This window comes from Moschus berezovskii, chromosome 2, assembly GCF_049115385.1.
Source record: "Moschus berezovskii isolate FMDL1 chromosome 2, NW_MosBer_1.0, whole genome shotgun sequence".
Lineage (NCBI taxonomy): Eukaryota > Metazoa > Chordata > Mammalia > Artiodactyla > Moschidae > Moschus > Moschus berezovskii.
This window is the reverse complement of record NC_142461.1, coordinates 75,922,099-75,939,594: the sequence shown is the minus strand read 5'-3', so window position 1 is coordinate 75,939,594 and position 17,496 is coordinate 75,922,099. Positions and strand designations below refer to the sequence as shown.

The 17,496-nt window shown below is 38.7% G+C and overlaps 1 protein-coding gene across 1 annotated transcript in view; it reads left to right on the top strand.

The window, feature by feature from the left end:
* The first annotated feature begins 492 nt into the window (after window positions 1-492).
* The window catches only part of MCM6 (minichromosome maintenance complex component 6), a 37,085-nt gene continuing 20,081 nt past the window's right edge, over window positions 493-17,496 (top strand). The window contains exons 1-9 of the mRNA XM_055397945.2: window positions 493-680; window positions 6,240-6,386; window positions 7,714-7,824; window positions 8,855-9,104; window positions 10,659-10,824; window positions 11,104-11,249; window positions 12,251-12,401; window positions 14,679-14,820; window positions 17,037-17,178. Coding sequence (XP_055253920.1) covers window positions 574-680; window positions 6,240-6,386; window positions 7,714-7,824; window positions 8,855-9,104; window positions 10,659-10,824; window positions 11,104-11,249; window positions 12,251-12,401; window positions 14,679-14,820; window positions 17,037-17,178 — 1,362 coding nt within the window. The 5' untranslated portion in view covers window positions 493-573. The remainder of the gene's footprint in view (window positions 681-6,239; window positions 6,387-7,713; window positions 7,825-8,854; window positions 9,105-10,658; window positions 10,825-11,103; window positions 11,250-12,250; window positions 12,402-14,678; window positions 14,821-17,036; window positions 17,179-17,496) is intronic.

Genomic DNA, 17,496 nt, shown 5'->3' with positions numbered 1-17,496 from the left:
TTTATGTCTTCCAGTTGGATGGCTCCGGGAGTTGATGATGGACAGGGAGGCCTGATGATGGACAGGGAGGCCTGGCGTGCTGCAGTTCATGGGGTTGCAGAGTCGGACACGATTGAACGACTGAACTGAACTGAATTGGATGGCTCAAGGAGGTCTGAATCTTACTCATTTTCCTCTCTAAAGCCTTATGCCTCCTGCTCAATTAATATCACTGAAACGATCTGAATAAAATTTGAAAAACCACCCCCCAACCCCAACCCCGAACAAAGATCTTATCTTTTAACTTCCAGGAGCCAAATTTCCCTGGACACTACCAACTGCGCAGGCGCAGAGATAGACCACCCAGCTGTCTCAGGTCTTTGCATTTGGCGCGAAATCTCCTCTCCGTGGGCGGGGCTGAGAGAGAGCCCGCGCTCATTGGACAGGTTTGGCGCGAATCCCGGGGTTCCTGAGCCACGATTGGCTCCGGCCTTCCAGCGATGGGGCGGGACGGAGGCGGCGCGCGCAGAGCAGCAGCGTCGGAGGAGAAGCAACTGTAGTGTGGCGCCAGCTGCCCTTCAGCATTAGGCAGATATGGACCTCGCTGCAGCGGCGGAGCCGGGCGCCGGCAGCCAGCACCTGGAAGTCCGTGACGAGGTGGCCGAGAAGTGCCAGAAACTGTTCCTGGACTTCTTGGAGGAGTAAGTCGGCGGTCGCCCCGTAATCGCGGAACTTCCCCTCCCGGCTTCCGGAGTCTGGGGCCGCCTAGGGCCTCGCGCGTGTTTGGGTACTGAGGGGTCGCGCGCCCCGGAGAGCGGGCTGCGGGGAGGAGCCTGGGCCGGGCTGGGCTGGGCTCCAGGGTTGGTGAAATTCATCTGGAGCCCTTCCTCGGGCTTTGCCGTGTGCTGTGTCCTGGGCCGAACGCTTAGGCCCGTTGTTCATTCCTCACAGCCCGAAAGGCTGGTGGTCGCCTAGCCCCCGGTTCCCTGTGCGGACGCGGAAGCTGGGTGGGAATGAGTAACTCGTCCAGTTAGGCCGCACGTCTGACTCGTGGGGGGAGGCCGAACTGGCGTGGGAATCCTGGCGGGGGCCTCATGGGGTCCACCGAGGGCCCGGCAGCCCTGGAGCCTGTGGAGGTGAATGTGCGGGAATGAACCCGGGGCTTGACAGATGCTCGGGCTAGGGGCCGCCTGCGTTGCTTACGGCACTGAACGCACTCTCTCCATCTCTTCCTTCCTTCCCTTCCAACGCCCCAAATCCCTCTTTTCTTTCTTTCTGTTTTTTTTTTTTTTTCTGTTGCTTTTTTTTAGGCTCGAGGCATCTCAAACCCCCTTTCTCTGGCTGGTGCAGCCACTGCCACCAGTTACTTTTCTTAGATCGCGCAGAATATCGCTGCTCTCCCTGATACGGACTCTACTGCTTCCAGGAAGAAGTGGAAGCACTTTGGAATGAGTTAGGAAAAAAATTTTTATAAGAGCTTAGCTTTTTAATTTGATCGTTTCTTGCATTTGAAGTACTCTTCGATGACAGCCTTGGCCTGAGACTCTGCAATAGTCCTAAAAAAATTATTTACGATTTTACTAGTATGTAGGACACGATTGAGCAACTGAACAGAACAGAACAGAAACTACTGAGTTGTTAGCATTAGTTATACTGAAGCTTTAAAAAATTAGCACGTGTCTTATGAAAATACTTCCATCATTAAAGTTTCTTGTGGCTATCTTTAGGGACCTTAATGATTAATGACTTCAGTTTTTTTAAGCATAACATGGCAGGAAATTCTTTTTTTGTTGTTGTGGTAAAAACCCATTTTAACATTTTTTAAACATAGAGTTCACTGATGTTAAGTACATTTGCCTTGTAATATAGCCATCACTAACACCCATCTCCAGAAGGTTTTCTTCTTTCCAAACTGAAACTCTGCACTCACTAAACAATAATTCACCATTTCCCCCACCCTCCAGCGCCTGGCAACCACCATTCTATTTTCTGTCTGTGAATTGGACTACTTTAGGTACCTCAGACTTGGCCTTATACAATATTTGTCCTTTTGTGACCAGCTTACTTCACTTAGCATAATGTCTTTGAGGTTTATCTATGTTGTAGCATGTGTCAGAATTTTCTTTTTAAGGGTGAATGGTACTCATTATGTCTATTCTACGTTTCATTTGTTTATTCATCCATCCATCGACATACGGGATATTTCCACACTTTTACTGTTAATAGTTCTGCTGTCTTAATGAAATTCTGACATGCTTAATACCATAGTTTATATTTCCCTACTTTTCATAATGTTATTCTCTGCCTGATAACTATTCAGCCTCAAAGCCTAGCTAAAGATTCATACCTGTTTGTTAAACCCTATTGATTTATGTGGATGTATTGCAGAAACTTAACACAATATTAAAAACAAAACATAAAATTATGAAAGTTAAAAAAAGTTTCAGTGAAGCAAGGTGGATAAGTTCTAACAGAATCTATTGAACAATACACTGTACAGTTAAAACCCTTTCAGGCAGCCCCAATCCTTTCTTCCCCTATGTTCCCAGGCTGCCATTTTCCATTACCTCTGGTAGTGTATCTACTGCCAGCTGTTTCATCTGAATGTGAATCCCATGCTTAATCCCACCTAGCCACCATACCACTTTACAAAGGTCCTCAACTATGTTTGATATTAACAAATAATATAGTTACCTTCACTTCCTTGCAGTTTGCCTTGCAGCTAACTGCTGGGCACAATGATGAACAAGACAAATAATCCTTGTATTTGTTGAGAAAAAAATGTTAACTCCCTCTCAAAATACCAACTTTGATTTGCCATTCCTTATGAAATAAAGTCCAAATTCTTCACAGCTGCCCTTTCTGGTTTCATCTTCCACAGCCATTCTGTCATCACCCACAGTCCTCCCATACCTTCCTTTCCTGACTATCACATACTTGGAAACATCTGTAGCCAGTCTATCACTCATTTTTCTTTTCAGATTTTAAAAGTGTTTCCAAGCCAAATTCCAGTGCCACCTGTTATATGCATAAAGCCTTTCTAGGTGTTCCTGTTAGGCAAAATTAGTTTATATTCACCTGTCACATTTCTTTCACCTTCTTTTTTTTTTTCTTATATTGTGGAAAGAACTCTTAACATGAGATCTACCCTCTTAACAAAATTTTAACTGTACGGTGTATTGTTCAGTAGAGTCTGTTGGAACTTATCCACCTTGCTTCACTGAAACTTTTTTTAACTTTCATAATTTTTATTTATGTTTTTTTTTTAATATTGTGTTAAGTTTCTGCTATACATCAACATGAATCAACCATAAGTACACATATGTCCCCTCTCTCTTGAACCTCCCTCTCACCTCCCACCCCATCCCACCCCTCAAGGTTGTCACGGAGCACCAGGTTTGAACTCCCTGCATCATACAGTAAATTCCCACTGTTATCTGTTGTACATATAGTAATATATATGTTTCAGTGTTAACTCTTTCAGTTTGTCCCTCCCTCTCCTTCCCACACTGTGTCCACAAGTTGTTGTCTTTGTGTCTCCATTGCTGCCCTGCCAACAGATTCATCAGTACCGTCTTTCTAGATTCTGTATATATGTGTTAATAAACAATTTGTTTTTCTCTTTCTGCTTTCACTTTGTTTAATAGGCTGTAGGTTCATCCATCTCATTAGTATCGACTCAGATGCATTTCTTTTTATTGACTGAAACTATGCCTATAATACCTCCACGTTTTCCTTTTCCTCCAACCAACATTCCACTCTTTGATTCTATGAATTTGACCCTTTTTTTTGGACTTCACCTCATGACTTGTGTGAGGTTAATTTCCTGACCAGGAATTGAACCCCAGGCCCAGTGAAAGCACAGAGTCCTAACCTCTGAACTGCCAGGAAATTCCGAAATTTGACTCTTTTAGACACCTCTAAGTAGAATCATGCAGTATTTGTCTTTGTGTAATTGGGTATTCATTGGAAGGACTGATGCTGAAGCTGAAACTCCAGTACTTTGGCCAACTGATGCGAAGAACTGTCTCATTTGAAAAGACCCTGATGCTGGGAAAGATTGAAGGCAGGAGGAGAAGGGGATGACAGAGGATGAGATGGTTGGATGGCATCAACAACTCAATGGACATCAGTTTGAGTAAACTCCGGGAGTTGATGATGGACAGGAAAGCCTGGTGTGCTGCAGTCCCTGGCGTCGCAGAATCAGACGTGACTGAGTAACTGGACTGGACTGAATTGGTTTATTTCACATAGCACCGTGTCCTCAAGATTCATCCACATTGAGACATTGCAGGATATCCTGTTTTAAGACTGAGGGAAACAGTGTCAGACTTTATTTTGGGGGGCTCCAAAATCACTGCAGATGCTGATTGCAGCCGTGAAATTAAAAGACGCTTATTCCTTGCAGGAAAGTTATGACCAACCTAGATAGCATATTAAAAAGCAGAGACATTACTTTGCCAACCAAGGTCCATCTAGTCAAGGCTATGGTTTTTCCCGTGGTCATGTATGGATGTGAGAGTTGGACTGTGAAGAAAGCTGATTGCTGAAGAATTGATGCTTTTGAACTGTGGTGTTGGAGAGGACTCTTGAGAGTCCCTTGTACTGCAAGGAGATCCAACCAGTCCGTTCTAAAGGAGATCAATCCTGGGTGTTCATTGGAAGGACTGATGCTAAAGCTGAAACTGCAATACTTTGGCCACCTCATGCGACGAGTTGACTCACTGGAAAAGACTCTGATGCTGGGAGGAATTGGGGGTGGGAGGAGACAGGGACGAGAGAAAATGAGATGGCTGGATGGCCTCACCAACTCGATGGACATGAGTTTGAGCGAACTCCGGGAGTTGGTGATGGACAGAGAGGCCTGGCGTGCTGTGATTCATGGGGTCACAAAGAGTCGACAGGACTGAGCAACTGAACTGAAACATACAGAGAGAGTAACATGGAAACTTACATTACCATGTGTAACGTAGATCGCCAGTGGGAATTTGCTGTATGACTCAGGAAACTCACACAAGGGCTCTGTAATAGCCAAGAGGGAGATAAGAGGGAGGAGACACATGTATACCTATGGCTGATTTCAAGTAGATGTTTGGCAGAAACCAACAAAATTCTGTAAAGCAATTATCCTTCAATTAAAAAATAAATTTTAAAAAAAGATTGAATATACATTTTGTTTATTCATTTGTCTTAGACATTTAGATGTCTTATCCCTCTCCTTAATAGAAATGTCTCCTATGAGAGTGTCAGCCCTAGGAGAAAAGGAGTGCTGTTATTTCCAACTTATGATACCTCTGGCATAGTGCTTTCCAGAGAGATTTTCATAATGTATTAAACAGAACATACTGTATTTGAAGGAGGAATTTAGTTTTCCTCAAAACTATCTGCATGGTTATGTTAAAAGAATAAAAAGTAAGTATGTTAGTATGATACTTGTTAGGAAAAAACACCCCAGCTTTACTTTGTCTGCACATTTTCATTTCCCTGAGGTCTTGAGCCCCGAAGCACCTTGTTTCCGTGTATTTATTGATATTCTTGTTCTTAAATCATCAATTAATCTGTCAATTTTCCCTTTAGAAATTAAATCTTTAGATTATAACCTGAGTTGTTTTATTTAATATTTTTCTAAACAAATGCTAACTGTTCTTTTATTGTCGTTATGTACAATTAAGATTGGGAAATGTTAGATCAAGAAATTCAGATTTGGGACTTCCCTGATGGTCCAGTGGTTAAGAATCCACCTTGCAATGCAAGGGATGTGGGTTTGATCCCTAGTCAGGGAACTAAGATCCCACATACCATGAAACTAAGCCTGCGAGCCTCAACTACTGAGCCAGTTGGCACACTGCAACTAGAGAGTATGCGCTGCAATGAAAGGTCCCAAACAACACAGTGAAGATCCCACATGCCACAACTAAGACCCGATGCAGCTAAATCAATAAATATTGGGGGTGGGGACTCAGATTTAAATCTTAAGACCTAGTTTTTCTATGTTCCCAACTTTGTACAAAAGATTTCGTAGGCATTCTCTCATTTAATCTTCACAGTTAACCTTACAAGATGATGTTCTAATCCTTTTCATTATTATAGTCAAAAAGAAGAGGGATAGGTTTAGAGAAGACAGGTAACTAGCCTTAAGGTATACAACTACTAAATTGGTCCTCCCTGGCCCTAAAGCTGGTGATCTTTAACCAGTACACCGAATTCAGATTCTTTTTACTGCCTAATTTCAGTTTAATGTGGTTTGTATGTATCTGCAGGTTCCAGAACAGCGATGGAGAAATTAAGTACTTGCAGTTAGCAGAGGAGTTAATTCGTCCTGAGAGAAACACGTTGGTTGTGAGTTTTGTGGACCTGGAGCAATTTAACCAGCAACTTTCTACCACCATTCAAGAGGAATTCTATAGGTATGGTATATTAATCTTTTAAGTAGACATGGAACCTGGGAAGCCACTCTTGTTGGAATGGAAGTGTTAATTTGTGAGGATAAAGGGAGGGCAGGTGTCACAGAAGCCCTTTTTTACAGCCAGTGGTCATTTTAATGCTGCTCTGAACTAATTTAGGCCTTTGTGGGGTTGACTGTTTTTCACATGCAGATATTGAAAATCTCTACTTTCTATTGATAGTTTTTCCAGGTGTTAATAGAATTGCTTACTTTGTGTCAGGCATTCGGTGCTATTGCTCTGTCATTCATTTAATCTATTCCCCGTCCCGTTTTAAATAAAATCCCTTGAAACATTTTAAAAGCTGAACGATATTTTGGGGGCAGATATTAGGCTTTTAATTTGCTTTTGATTGCTATGTAAAGCAAGAAACCTCTTTCTACACAAAATTCTGTCTGCATTTGGATTAAATAAATGTGACAATTTGTATAAATAAAATCAGGCTAAAATAAACACTGTGGACAGTTATGAAGGAGAAATGAAGACCCAGGAATAAGGAATCAGAGGATTTGTTTTGGTGTTTCTAGTCATATCTGACTATCAAGAATGGCTAGAAGGATAAGCAGCGGAGTTTATTGTGAAAGTATGTAGTAGGAAAAGTTGTCCTGACAAGTGAGAGGGAGGTAGAAAATTGGGCTGATGGTAGAAACACCTATGTCCATACCGCATACACAGACTGTGCCGCACAGTTCTGTCTCCTGAGAGTAGCTGATCTTTCAGAGGACTTCCAGGTCTTACTGCTTAAACCAAGCTACTGCAGCTGTTTAAAACTTAAATCAAGGGAACATGCACACACCCACCTAACCAGCCAGGTGAAACGTTTCTGCCAACTTGCTCTCACATCAGTACACAGATTCCTTCGCTACCCTTATCCATTTCCTGTCAATCAAGAATTAAACCTGGAAGAATATACTAGGGCTTGACACCAAATGGGAGGCTGCTTTGCTGTTAAGAGGTAGTATGCTGCCCAGGTTCAGGAAGAGTAATCTTGGAGAGAGGAGTGGTCTGCGGTGTGCATGCTAAATGATTATTTTAAAATAATAGATATCAAGGAATAGCACTTTATATTTGGTGTTTATGTTGTCTTAGATGTATTTGTGGTATAATAAAAGAGGACTGACGAGGTTCCTGGACCAGATGATAGAAGGGTCCTGCATAGTTAAATTCTAAAGATTGGTTGTAATCAGGTGAAATTCCTTAGTTTCAGCTATTGGGAAGCATGAAAGGGAAAAGAGGGCTTGGTAAGCCTCCTTAAAGTTATAAATTGGTTTTCTTTTTGTTTGTTTTTCAGAGTTTACCCTTACCTATGTCGAGCCTTGAAAACCTTTGTCAAAGACCGTAAAGAGATCCCTCTTGCCAAGGATTTTTATGTTGCATTTCAAGACCTACCTACCAGACACAAGTAAGAAACTCTTTGAAAGGAAAAAGAATTCATCGAATAGTATAGCTATCACTTGTCAGAAAGCTCACAAGGTTGTAGTCTTACATCTGTAAAGAGTTATACCCAGTTATCCAGAACATTTAGTTGTAGAAAAATCTAATTTCCAGGGAAATTGAAAGGGAAGTAAGTTAGGTGAAGTTATTTCTATTGATTATAATACTTTAGGACACCTTTTAAGGGATGTTTAGATGAAAGCTTAGTTTAGAGAGAAAATATGAAAATTGAGAGCAGTCACAAAAATTAATGAATTGTCAAGAGCTTAAATAGCATAACATTTAAACTGTTTTCCTCTTTAGCAATTATTTAAAGAATAAATTTATTGGAGGAAATTAAAGTGCTATTTTGTAAACTTTAACTACTAAAATTACCGATAAAGTTACCAAGTTATTTAATATAAAATGAGTTTCTGAAATAAAGTGTTTTCTAAACCTTCAAGTTCAAACAAACAAGTTTTCCCCATGACAACTGTACTATGAAAATGCTTATTTAGAAATGTAGGTCAGCAGAAAATATTTTTGTGTGTGTGCTCAGTCACACAGTTGTGTCCAACTCTGCGATGCCATGGACTGTGGCCCACCAGGCTCCTCTGTCCATGAGCTTTTTCCCAGCAAAAATACTGGAGCAGGTTGCCATTTCCTCCTCCAAAGGATCTTCCCAGTCCAGGGATCAAACACACATCTCCTGCATTGATTTCATACAGTCTTTACCACTGCACCATCTGGGAAGCCCCTGTTTTATAATTGTAATTGCATTTCTTTCATGTCCTTTACTTAGGTGTTTTGTTTTGCATTTATGTATTTTGTTGTGGATGCATGTACATTATACTTCAGGAATGGGCATGTTGACTAAATCACTCTTTCAGGAGAGTCTAAAGAATACCTTGTCTCTTATTCTTTTAAGCATAAATTATTTTTGAATATCCTCTCATTAAAAGTGAAAATTTTTAGTTTGGAAATCAACATTTACTAATGCAGTATTTTTCTTTAAACAGAATTCGAGAGCTCACCTCATCCAGAATTGGTTTGCTTACTCGCATCAGTGGGCAGGTGGTACGGACTCACCCAGTTCACCCAGAGCTTGTGAGTGGAACTTTCCTGTGCTTGGACTGTCAGACAGTGATCAAGGATGTGGAACAGCAGTTCAAATACACACAGCCAAACATCTGTCGAAATCCAGTTTGTGCCAACAGACGGAGATTCCTGCTGGATACGAATAAATCAAGATTTGTTGATTTTCAAAAGGTATTCTAAAAAAAAAAAAGGTATTCTGTTTAGATCAGATTCAGCCTATGCTAATAATTCACTTCTAGGCACTTGTAATTATTATCATAAGCTTGACTTAGGCTGTGTTGTAATTGCCTAAAGATCTGTGACTTACATAAAAACTGACCACAAGTTTAAGCTAAGAATTTGTCATGCAGATTTCAATTATCAGTATATAAATGTGTTCTAACTTTTAATAACTTGGATTGAAAGCTCCTTCAGATAAATAAAACATATTTGTCAAAGAATAAACAGTAACTTATTTGTCACTATAAGTCAGTTATTTAAACTTTGAAGAAGTAGAGACTTGGTATAAGATTTGGAGATGGTGGTTAAGAAGGAGGAAGGCATAAGTAAAAGGACAGGTGAAGATGGATATGCTTGTCAACAGCTATGGGGATTATCATGATTAAAGTAGAGGAACCAAATTGGAGATCGTCTGAGATATGATTTGATATGCAGCATGGAAGTGCTTGGATCCTCAAATTGAGAAGATTGGACCTGTTTTGAAAAGCAAGAGGAATACGTTTTCAGAGGATGTGTATTTTTCTTTGTTTCAGGAAGATTAATTGGGACAACAGTGGTAGTATTTAACAAAGAGACTAACAGGCAGTTGTGGATACCTGGGCAAGAGATAAATGGTAGCAGTTAAGAATGAAGGGGCTAAGTCTCTTCAGGACTGACTAACTCTGGAATATGCAAGGAGGAAAGAAAAGTTGCAGCAGCTCAAGCCCTAGGAGAATGAGTACCAGACTAAAATAAATAATATTAAATTCAACTTTTAGTCTTTACTTAGTTTTCTTGTATTATTTTGATACTTGGTTAGTAAGAAGTCTGTACTCTACCCACAATTTTGGGTAAGAGATGCTTTGTATCTGATAAAGAACTTGATATAAAAACCAAATACCAAAATATGAATTTAGGTTGGGGGAGGGGAACAGCTGTAATAAAGGAGATTCTTGACAGTTGGGGAAATATGAAAGTGGACTGGATAATAGAAGGGTTGCCATTTCCTTCTCCCAGATAATAGAAGACATGGAATTAAATACTTAAATCCTTGATGTGATTGATGGCATTGTGGTTACATAGGAGATTGTCTTTATTCTTAGGAGATGAGTGCTTTAATATTTACGGGTAAAATATCTTGATTTTTGCAACTTCTTTCAAATTAGTAAAAATATGTGTATCTTAAGTAATGTTAACAGTTGCATTGAGGTGGAGGGTAAAATAGATGTGAAATTTCCCCAATAATTTAGAGGAGGATGGGACCCAAAACACATACTTAAAGTAAATTTCAACAGAGAGAACAAAATATGTATTATTTAATGAGAGCAAAAGTGAAGTTGCAGTTTTTAAATAGACATAATCTCTTACCAAATTGAAAAGAGTTTTTTAAGATGAATGTTGGCACATATCAAAAGTCTGCCAACTGATAATTTAGGATATATCAATGTTTGTGGATTTAATTTAGATCACATTGCACTTGAAAGAGATCTCTTCTCATCCTTGGCCATTTATTTGACTCTGTTACAGGTTCGTATTCAAGAGACTCAAGCTGAGCTTCCTCGAGGGAGTATCCCCCGCAGTTTAGAAGTGATCTTGAGGGCTGAAGCTGTGGAGTCAGCTCAGGCTGGTGACAAATGTGACTTTACAGGCACGCTGATTGTTGTGCCTGATGTGTCTAAGCTTAGCACACCAGGTCAGTAATCTGTGGCTCAAGTTTTAACAAATTCTCAGTTATTGCAGAACATCTAGCTTCTTGCCTCTTCCTTGTCTTATTTTTGGCTACCAATCAGAGTGAGCAAGGAACTATAACGATAACAAAGACTAACTGGTTTTGCTGCAGAAGATACTGTTCTGTGAATTTCAAAGCCTAAATGAAATTTTCAGATTTTTAGGTTTCATTTATCTGAGCAGTTTTGGTTATCAGTACCTTCAGTATTTGAGCTATGAAACAACCTACCGTTCATTGTTTCAGGAGCACGTGCAGAAACTGATTCCCGAGTCAGTGGTGTTGATGGATATGAGACAGAAGGTGTTCGAGGTCTCCGGGCCCTTGGTGTTAGAGACCTTTCTTACAGGCTGGTCTTTCTTGCCTGCTGTGTTGCACCAACCAACCCAAGGGTGAGTGTCTTAGTAGAATGGCAAAGCTTAAGAAAGACATTACCTGAGGCTGCCTCAAATTCAGTGATAAAGACAGGGGTTTTTGTTGAGATTTGCTGTTTAATTCTAAAACCAGATTTTTTCATGCCTTGTCTTCCTGACCTTAAGGAAAAGTCTTGCTTATTTTTGTGTGTTAAAGTTCAGTGCTTTAAGCATATTGGTGCTATTATTATTAATGGTGGTTTTTCTGGAGGTGGGGGTGGTCTTGTTTGTTTTTTAATTGTTACAGTTCCTCTGTTACACTCCTTGAGAAAGTACAAATAGAAAAATTTCGTAATCTGGGAAAAAGCTTATAAATTACTCTTTCTGAGAGTGATTGACCCCTGGTAGTATAGTGGCTGAGAACTTAATTTTGTTTGCAGGATGGGAAAGCAGTGAGAAAAAGTTTGGAAAATAGTCCGGTGTTGGGAACTGAGGAGTGAACATAATATTCTGTTCATTCTCATCTTCATAATAATGATTACCATTTTATTATGGCTCATCTCTTTAGCATCGATTCATTTAGATATCAATGCAAGACAATGGTGGTAGCTTTTTTTGTTATTTATAAATCACTGGACAAATGACAAGCTCTTTGGTATTTTGGCTAACTTAGGCCTTTCTGGTGCTGGGAAGGGTTGGGGGCGGGAGGAGAAGGAGACGACCGAGAATGAGATGGCTGGATGGCATCACCAACTCTGTGGACATGAGTTTGAGTGAACTCCGGGAGTTGGTGATGGACTGGGAGGCCTGGCGTGCTGTGATTCATGGGGTCGCGGAGAGTCGGACACGACTGAGCGACTGAACTGAACTGAACTGAACTGAGGCCTTTCTGGTTAGAAGATTTTTTTTAAAAAAAAACCTTTTCAGTCAACAGATTTTGACCTCTCAGGATGTATTTTGTTTGTGGTGATGTTTCTTCTCTTTCACATTCTTTTGACTATTTCTATACTACTATTTTTTTCCTTTCTTCTCCCCCTCAGTTTGGAGGAAAAGAGCTCCGAGATGAGGAACAGACAGCTGAGAGCATTAAGAACCAAATGACTGTGAAGGAGTGGGAGAAAGTGTTTGAAATGAGTCAAGATAAAAATCTGTACCACAATCTTTGTACAAGCCTGTTCCCTACTATACATGGTAAGAAGTCTCTCTGTGAAATAAGCTTGAACACAAAGTAATGTTTGTAAAACAGCAACATGTGACTTCTTAAAATACCCAGATCAGATGTTAAAAGGTTTTTAGTGGGTTTAGAAGGGGTTTTAAAAAGTCATTTGTAAAAGGACAGATATTACATGATTCCAGTTAAAATGAGATACTTAAAAATAGGTAAATTCATAGAGAAAGCAGAAAAAGATTACCTGCTGAGGAGAGAAATAGGGAATTGTTTAATGGATAGAATTTGTGTTTGGGGTTATGACAAGTTCTAGAAGGGAATGGGTGATGGTTGTAAAAGATAGTGAATGTACTTAATTTCACTAAACCCCTTAAAAATAGTTGCAGCGGTTAATTTTATGTTGTGTGAATTTGCCAGTTTTCTTTTGAAAAAAGAAAAAGTCATTTAGTGTTTTTCTGGCTTCAGGACAGAACTGCACTTAAGTATATACTAATATGCCAGATTAACATCCTGATCTCTTTTTTCTTGTTAGTTTTCACAATGGGAAGAGATTTCATATTGTTTTTTTGGTTATATGTACCGTGCCTAAGCCTGGCGTGCTGCAGTTCATGGGGTCACAAAGAGTTAGATACGGCTTAGCGACTGAACAGCTATGCCTATACCTTGTGGTTTCGACTTTCACACTTTCTTAGCTCTTGGTAACTAGCTGCTCACTGTCATTAAATCCCTTGTGCATTGAAGAATATGACTAACTTTTCAGGTCTCATGCTTTTTATTTTTATTTTTTTCCATTGCTCCATATTCAGTTGAAGTAATGGCAAGAGTTCATAAGATTATGGTTATTTGTCTTAGGTATGTATTTTTAATCATTGAAAATTAACCTTTTTTTCTGCTTAAATATTTGGTCAGTGAAATTGAACTGAAATCCTTAATGTTAATAATCCTTTGTGGGTTTTAGAGTATCCTTCCTTACAATGAGTAGGTATCAAATTTTTATACTGTTCTATTCCCCCACCGTAAATTAATCTATTGCTACGTAACAAATTATCCCAAACTTAATGGTTTAAAACAACAAGCATTATCTCATACAGTCTGTAGGTCAGGAATTTGAGGGAGACTTAGCTGTGTGGTCTTGGTCAGTCTTTGTAGATTTTGTAGCCAAGATATCACCTAGGGCTGTAGTCTTCTGAGGGCTTGACTTGAGCCGGAGGATCCACTTACAGGGATCCACTCACTGCTTATCTGTCAGTGCTTGTTTTTAGCTGGAAGCCTCAATTCCTTACCACATGAATCTCTTCACTGGACTGTTTCAGTGTCCTCATAGCACAACAGCTGGCTTCCTTCAGAGCATGCAGTCCAGGAGAGCAGAGCAAGGAGGAAGCAAAATGCTTCTCAGGACCTAGTGCTAGAAGTTATACACTTTCACTTCCACCATATGCTGTTTGTGGGAACCAAGTTACCAAGCCCAGCCACACTTAAGGAGAGGAGAATTAAACTCCATCTAGAAATGAGGATTATCAAATAATTTGTGGGCTACTTTAACTACCACACCTCCAACGCGTTTGTTTCATACAGGTTATAAGTCAGAGAAATTTTGTTTTTGGAATGGATTTTAAATTTTCTGCTTCTAAGGAGTGCTTTGTGTACATGTGCCAGCATTTCATTGATGGCATTCACAGAAAGTCATAATAATTAAGACAGAAGAATGTCTCTTCCAATATCACATTTCTAAAATTTGGTGTTTTTAATTGTTCATTTCCTTCTTGTATTTAAAAATAGTTCTTAGAAGCAGCTGTAGATCACATTCAGCATCTTGCCTAATCCATATCAGTTCAATTAGCTTGTATTTATATTCAGCATGGGTCACTATCCTGATACAAAAGAGGTAAGTCATGGATCATTTCCTGAAACTCTTGATATAATTGAATAACCTGCAGTTGGAAAGAACTAGCAAATATGGTAGGCTGTAGTGGACATAGTTTATTTATGGGGAGAGATATTTGAGGACTGTGACATAGGGAAAGACTTTGTATAGGAAGCAGGACTTATAGACAAGGAAAGACTTAGAATGGTGAGCATCAGCATCTGTTTCAGGTGAAGGTATTAGTGCAGTGATTAGGTGACTTTACATTCATAGGATGAGAACCAAGATCAAGATGAAAAACCAGATAGATATTTTTTACTCTGGTCTTAGCTTTGCTTCAGCTGCCTCTGCTCTTTCGGTTGGTAAACATGCCTTTGTAGTGTCCTGTGAAATTGTTTAAACTCATGTTGAAAAATACCTTGGGTTTTTATTTCAGGTAATGATGAAGTAAAACGGGGTGTCTTGCTGATGCTTTTTGGTGGTGTCCCAAAGACAACAGGGGAAGGGACCTCTCTTCGAGGGGATATAAATGTTTGCATTGTTGGTGACCCAAGTACAGCTAAGAGCCAGTTTCTCAAGTAAGTGTTTGCGTGAGAGAGTACAACAAAGAAAACCATACGAAGAGTTGTAGGCTTTCAAAAACTCTTAGATTAAAGTAGAACTTATTTGTTAAGGAGAATGTAACAACATTTTACAGATTTTGGAATAGGTAAAAATTGTAATTACAATCCCACATAGAATTCTTTCAATCTTTGTATAAAACTCTTTGAATGTATGAATATATATATATATCCATGCTTATAAGTCACAGCTTGCATATTTTTAATTTTAATTAATACCTTAAATACTTTTCAGTGTTTCTCTGTTTTCATAATTGTTTTTTGTTGGCATATTATAGCTTAAAAGATAATTCCCCTACCCTGATATTAGACAGTTTAGCAGGGTAATTTACTTTAATGATCAAATACAGTGAACATCATAATGTGTATAAGTTTTTATTTTATTATTTTCCTTTGGGTAAATTCCTTGGCATAGGATTGCTGAGATTAAGAATACAAATGTCTTCACAATTCTTATACAGGACACAATTTCCAAAAACAGTGTGATAAAGATGAGGCATTTTATGCTGAACTTACCAATATGAATTTAGCAATTTCTGCTTATTTTTAAAAGCTATAAGTACTTGCTTACTTTCAGACTTTTAGAAACTTAGAGGTCAAGATAATGGCAGCCGGTTTTTGAGCACCTCTTGTGTTCTTGGTGCTGTGTGTGTCTGTGTACGTGTGTGTATGTGTATTATGTCATATGCTACCAACATTCAGACAGGCATATAATATTCTCTTTTTTTTCAGGGAGGCAAACAAAACCCTGAGGCTCAGTAAATTGTCTAATTCCTTAGAGCTGACAGGTGGCTCTAAGCCATGAATATTAGAATTCAGCCTTTAATTGCAAAGCATGTGCTCTTCATACTGTATCAAGCTGCCTTTCCTTTGTTTGGGAAATTTTTAACATGGCAGTGTTCTAGAACATACAATTTTTAGCTGGAGTTTTATAATTAAATATTATTTCCTTCAAGTATATCATGGACTGAGTTCCAGGTCTGAAGATAATAGTCCTGTGTTAAATGAATTCTCTTTATTTTTCTTTATTTCTGTTGCTCCTGCCTCCCATCTCCCCATCACCACTACAAAAGATGTACTACAATGTTGCCTCTGAGCAGTATTGTATTGTACCTGATTATATTTGCTTTTTAACAATATTAAGTCTTTTGATCTATGAACATGGGTTATCTTTCCATTTATTTAGGTCATCTTTAATTTCAGTAATGCTTTGTAGTTTTCAGTGTATATGCTTGTGCTTTTATTAAATTTATTCCTAAGTATTTTATTCTTTACGATGCTAATATAAATGGAACTGTTTTCTTAGATTCATTTTTGGGTTGTTGCAAGTGTGTAGAAATACAACTATTGATCTTTTATCTTGCAACACACACAAACTGATTTATTCTAACAGTTTTAGTGGACTTACTAGTTGTGTTTTAGTGAATCTAACTTGGCTGCAAGATCATGTTAAATGCAAATAGTGATAGTTCTTTTTTCTTTCAAATCTGGGTTCCTTTTTCTTTTTCTTGCCTAATTGTCCTGGCTGAATCTTTCAGTGTAATGTTGAATAGAAGTGACAGGAATAGACCCCTAAGTCTTAATCCTGTTCTTAGGGGAAAAGCATTCAGTCTTCTACTAATAAGTATGATGTTAGCTGTGGATTTTCATAGATGCCCTTTATCAGGTTGAGGGAAAGCCTCTTCTGATTAGTTGAGTTTTTATCATGAAAGGGTATTAGATTTTTTCACATTTTTTTACATCTATTATAATGCTTCTTATCTTTTTTAATATGGCATATTATTGTTTCTTAGTTGTTAAGCCAACCTTGCCTTTTTGGAATAAATTTCACATCTATTTTATTTTTGTTGTTGTTGTTTGTTTTTTGTTTGTTTGTTTTCATTTTTTAAGTGCAAGGTCTTCTAATAGATTACTGGTGCCAAACTGTTAATTGATGTTTTTGTTGTGTATGAATTTCATCTTCCTTTGACAGGAATGGATTTAGCCTATTCAGAAGACCAAAGGAGAAAAGATTTTGTATTTGATCTATGACATAAATCTTTATTAATTGCATTTTCTTAATGCTTTTTCCAAATGTTCTCTTAAATTCTTACTTGATGAAAACTTATCAAGCTGATAATCCTGAAAAGGATGCTTTATAATCATGTATTAATGAATATGATAACCTTGAACAGGCACATAGAAGAATTCAGTCCCAGAGCTGTCTACACCAGTGGCAAAGCGTCCAGTGCTGCTGGCTTAACAGCAGCTGTTGTGAGAGATGAAGAATCTCATGAATTTGTCATTGAGGCTGGAGCCTTGATGCTGGCTGATAATGTAAGAACATTTTACCTGATTAGATGGAAAGAAATCAGAATATCCCCTACCCTATCAATAAAGACCTATAAGTTCCTATTAAGGTGTTCTTTTTCAAGAAAAAATAAAATACTTTTAGTTAATAATTTATGGTTTTATTAATCTAGAAATTGGGATTATCATCATTAGTCAACACTTTCTGAACTTCTGTAGAATACATTGCCTGCCCTGAGCTTGTTGTTTGCTATGACTAGTATGTCTCAGCACTTTTTCCTTTCTAGACAGTGATACATCTATGAGTATATCTATTGCATTTTGCATGTATTTGTCATTGATCAG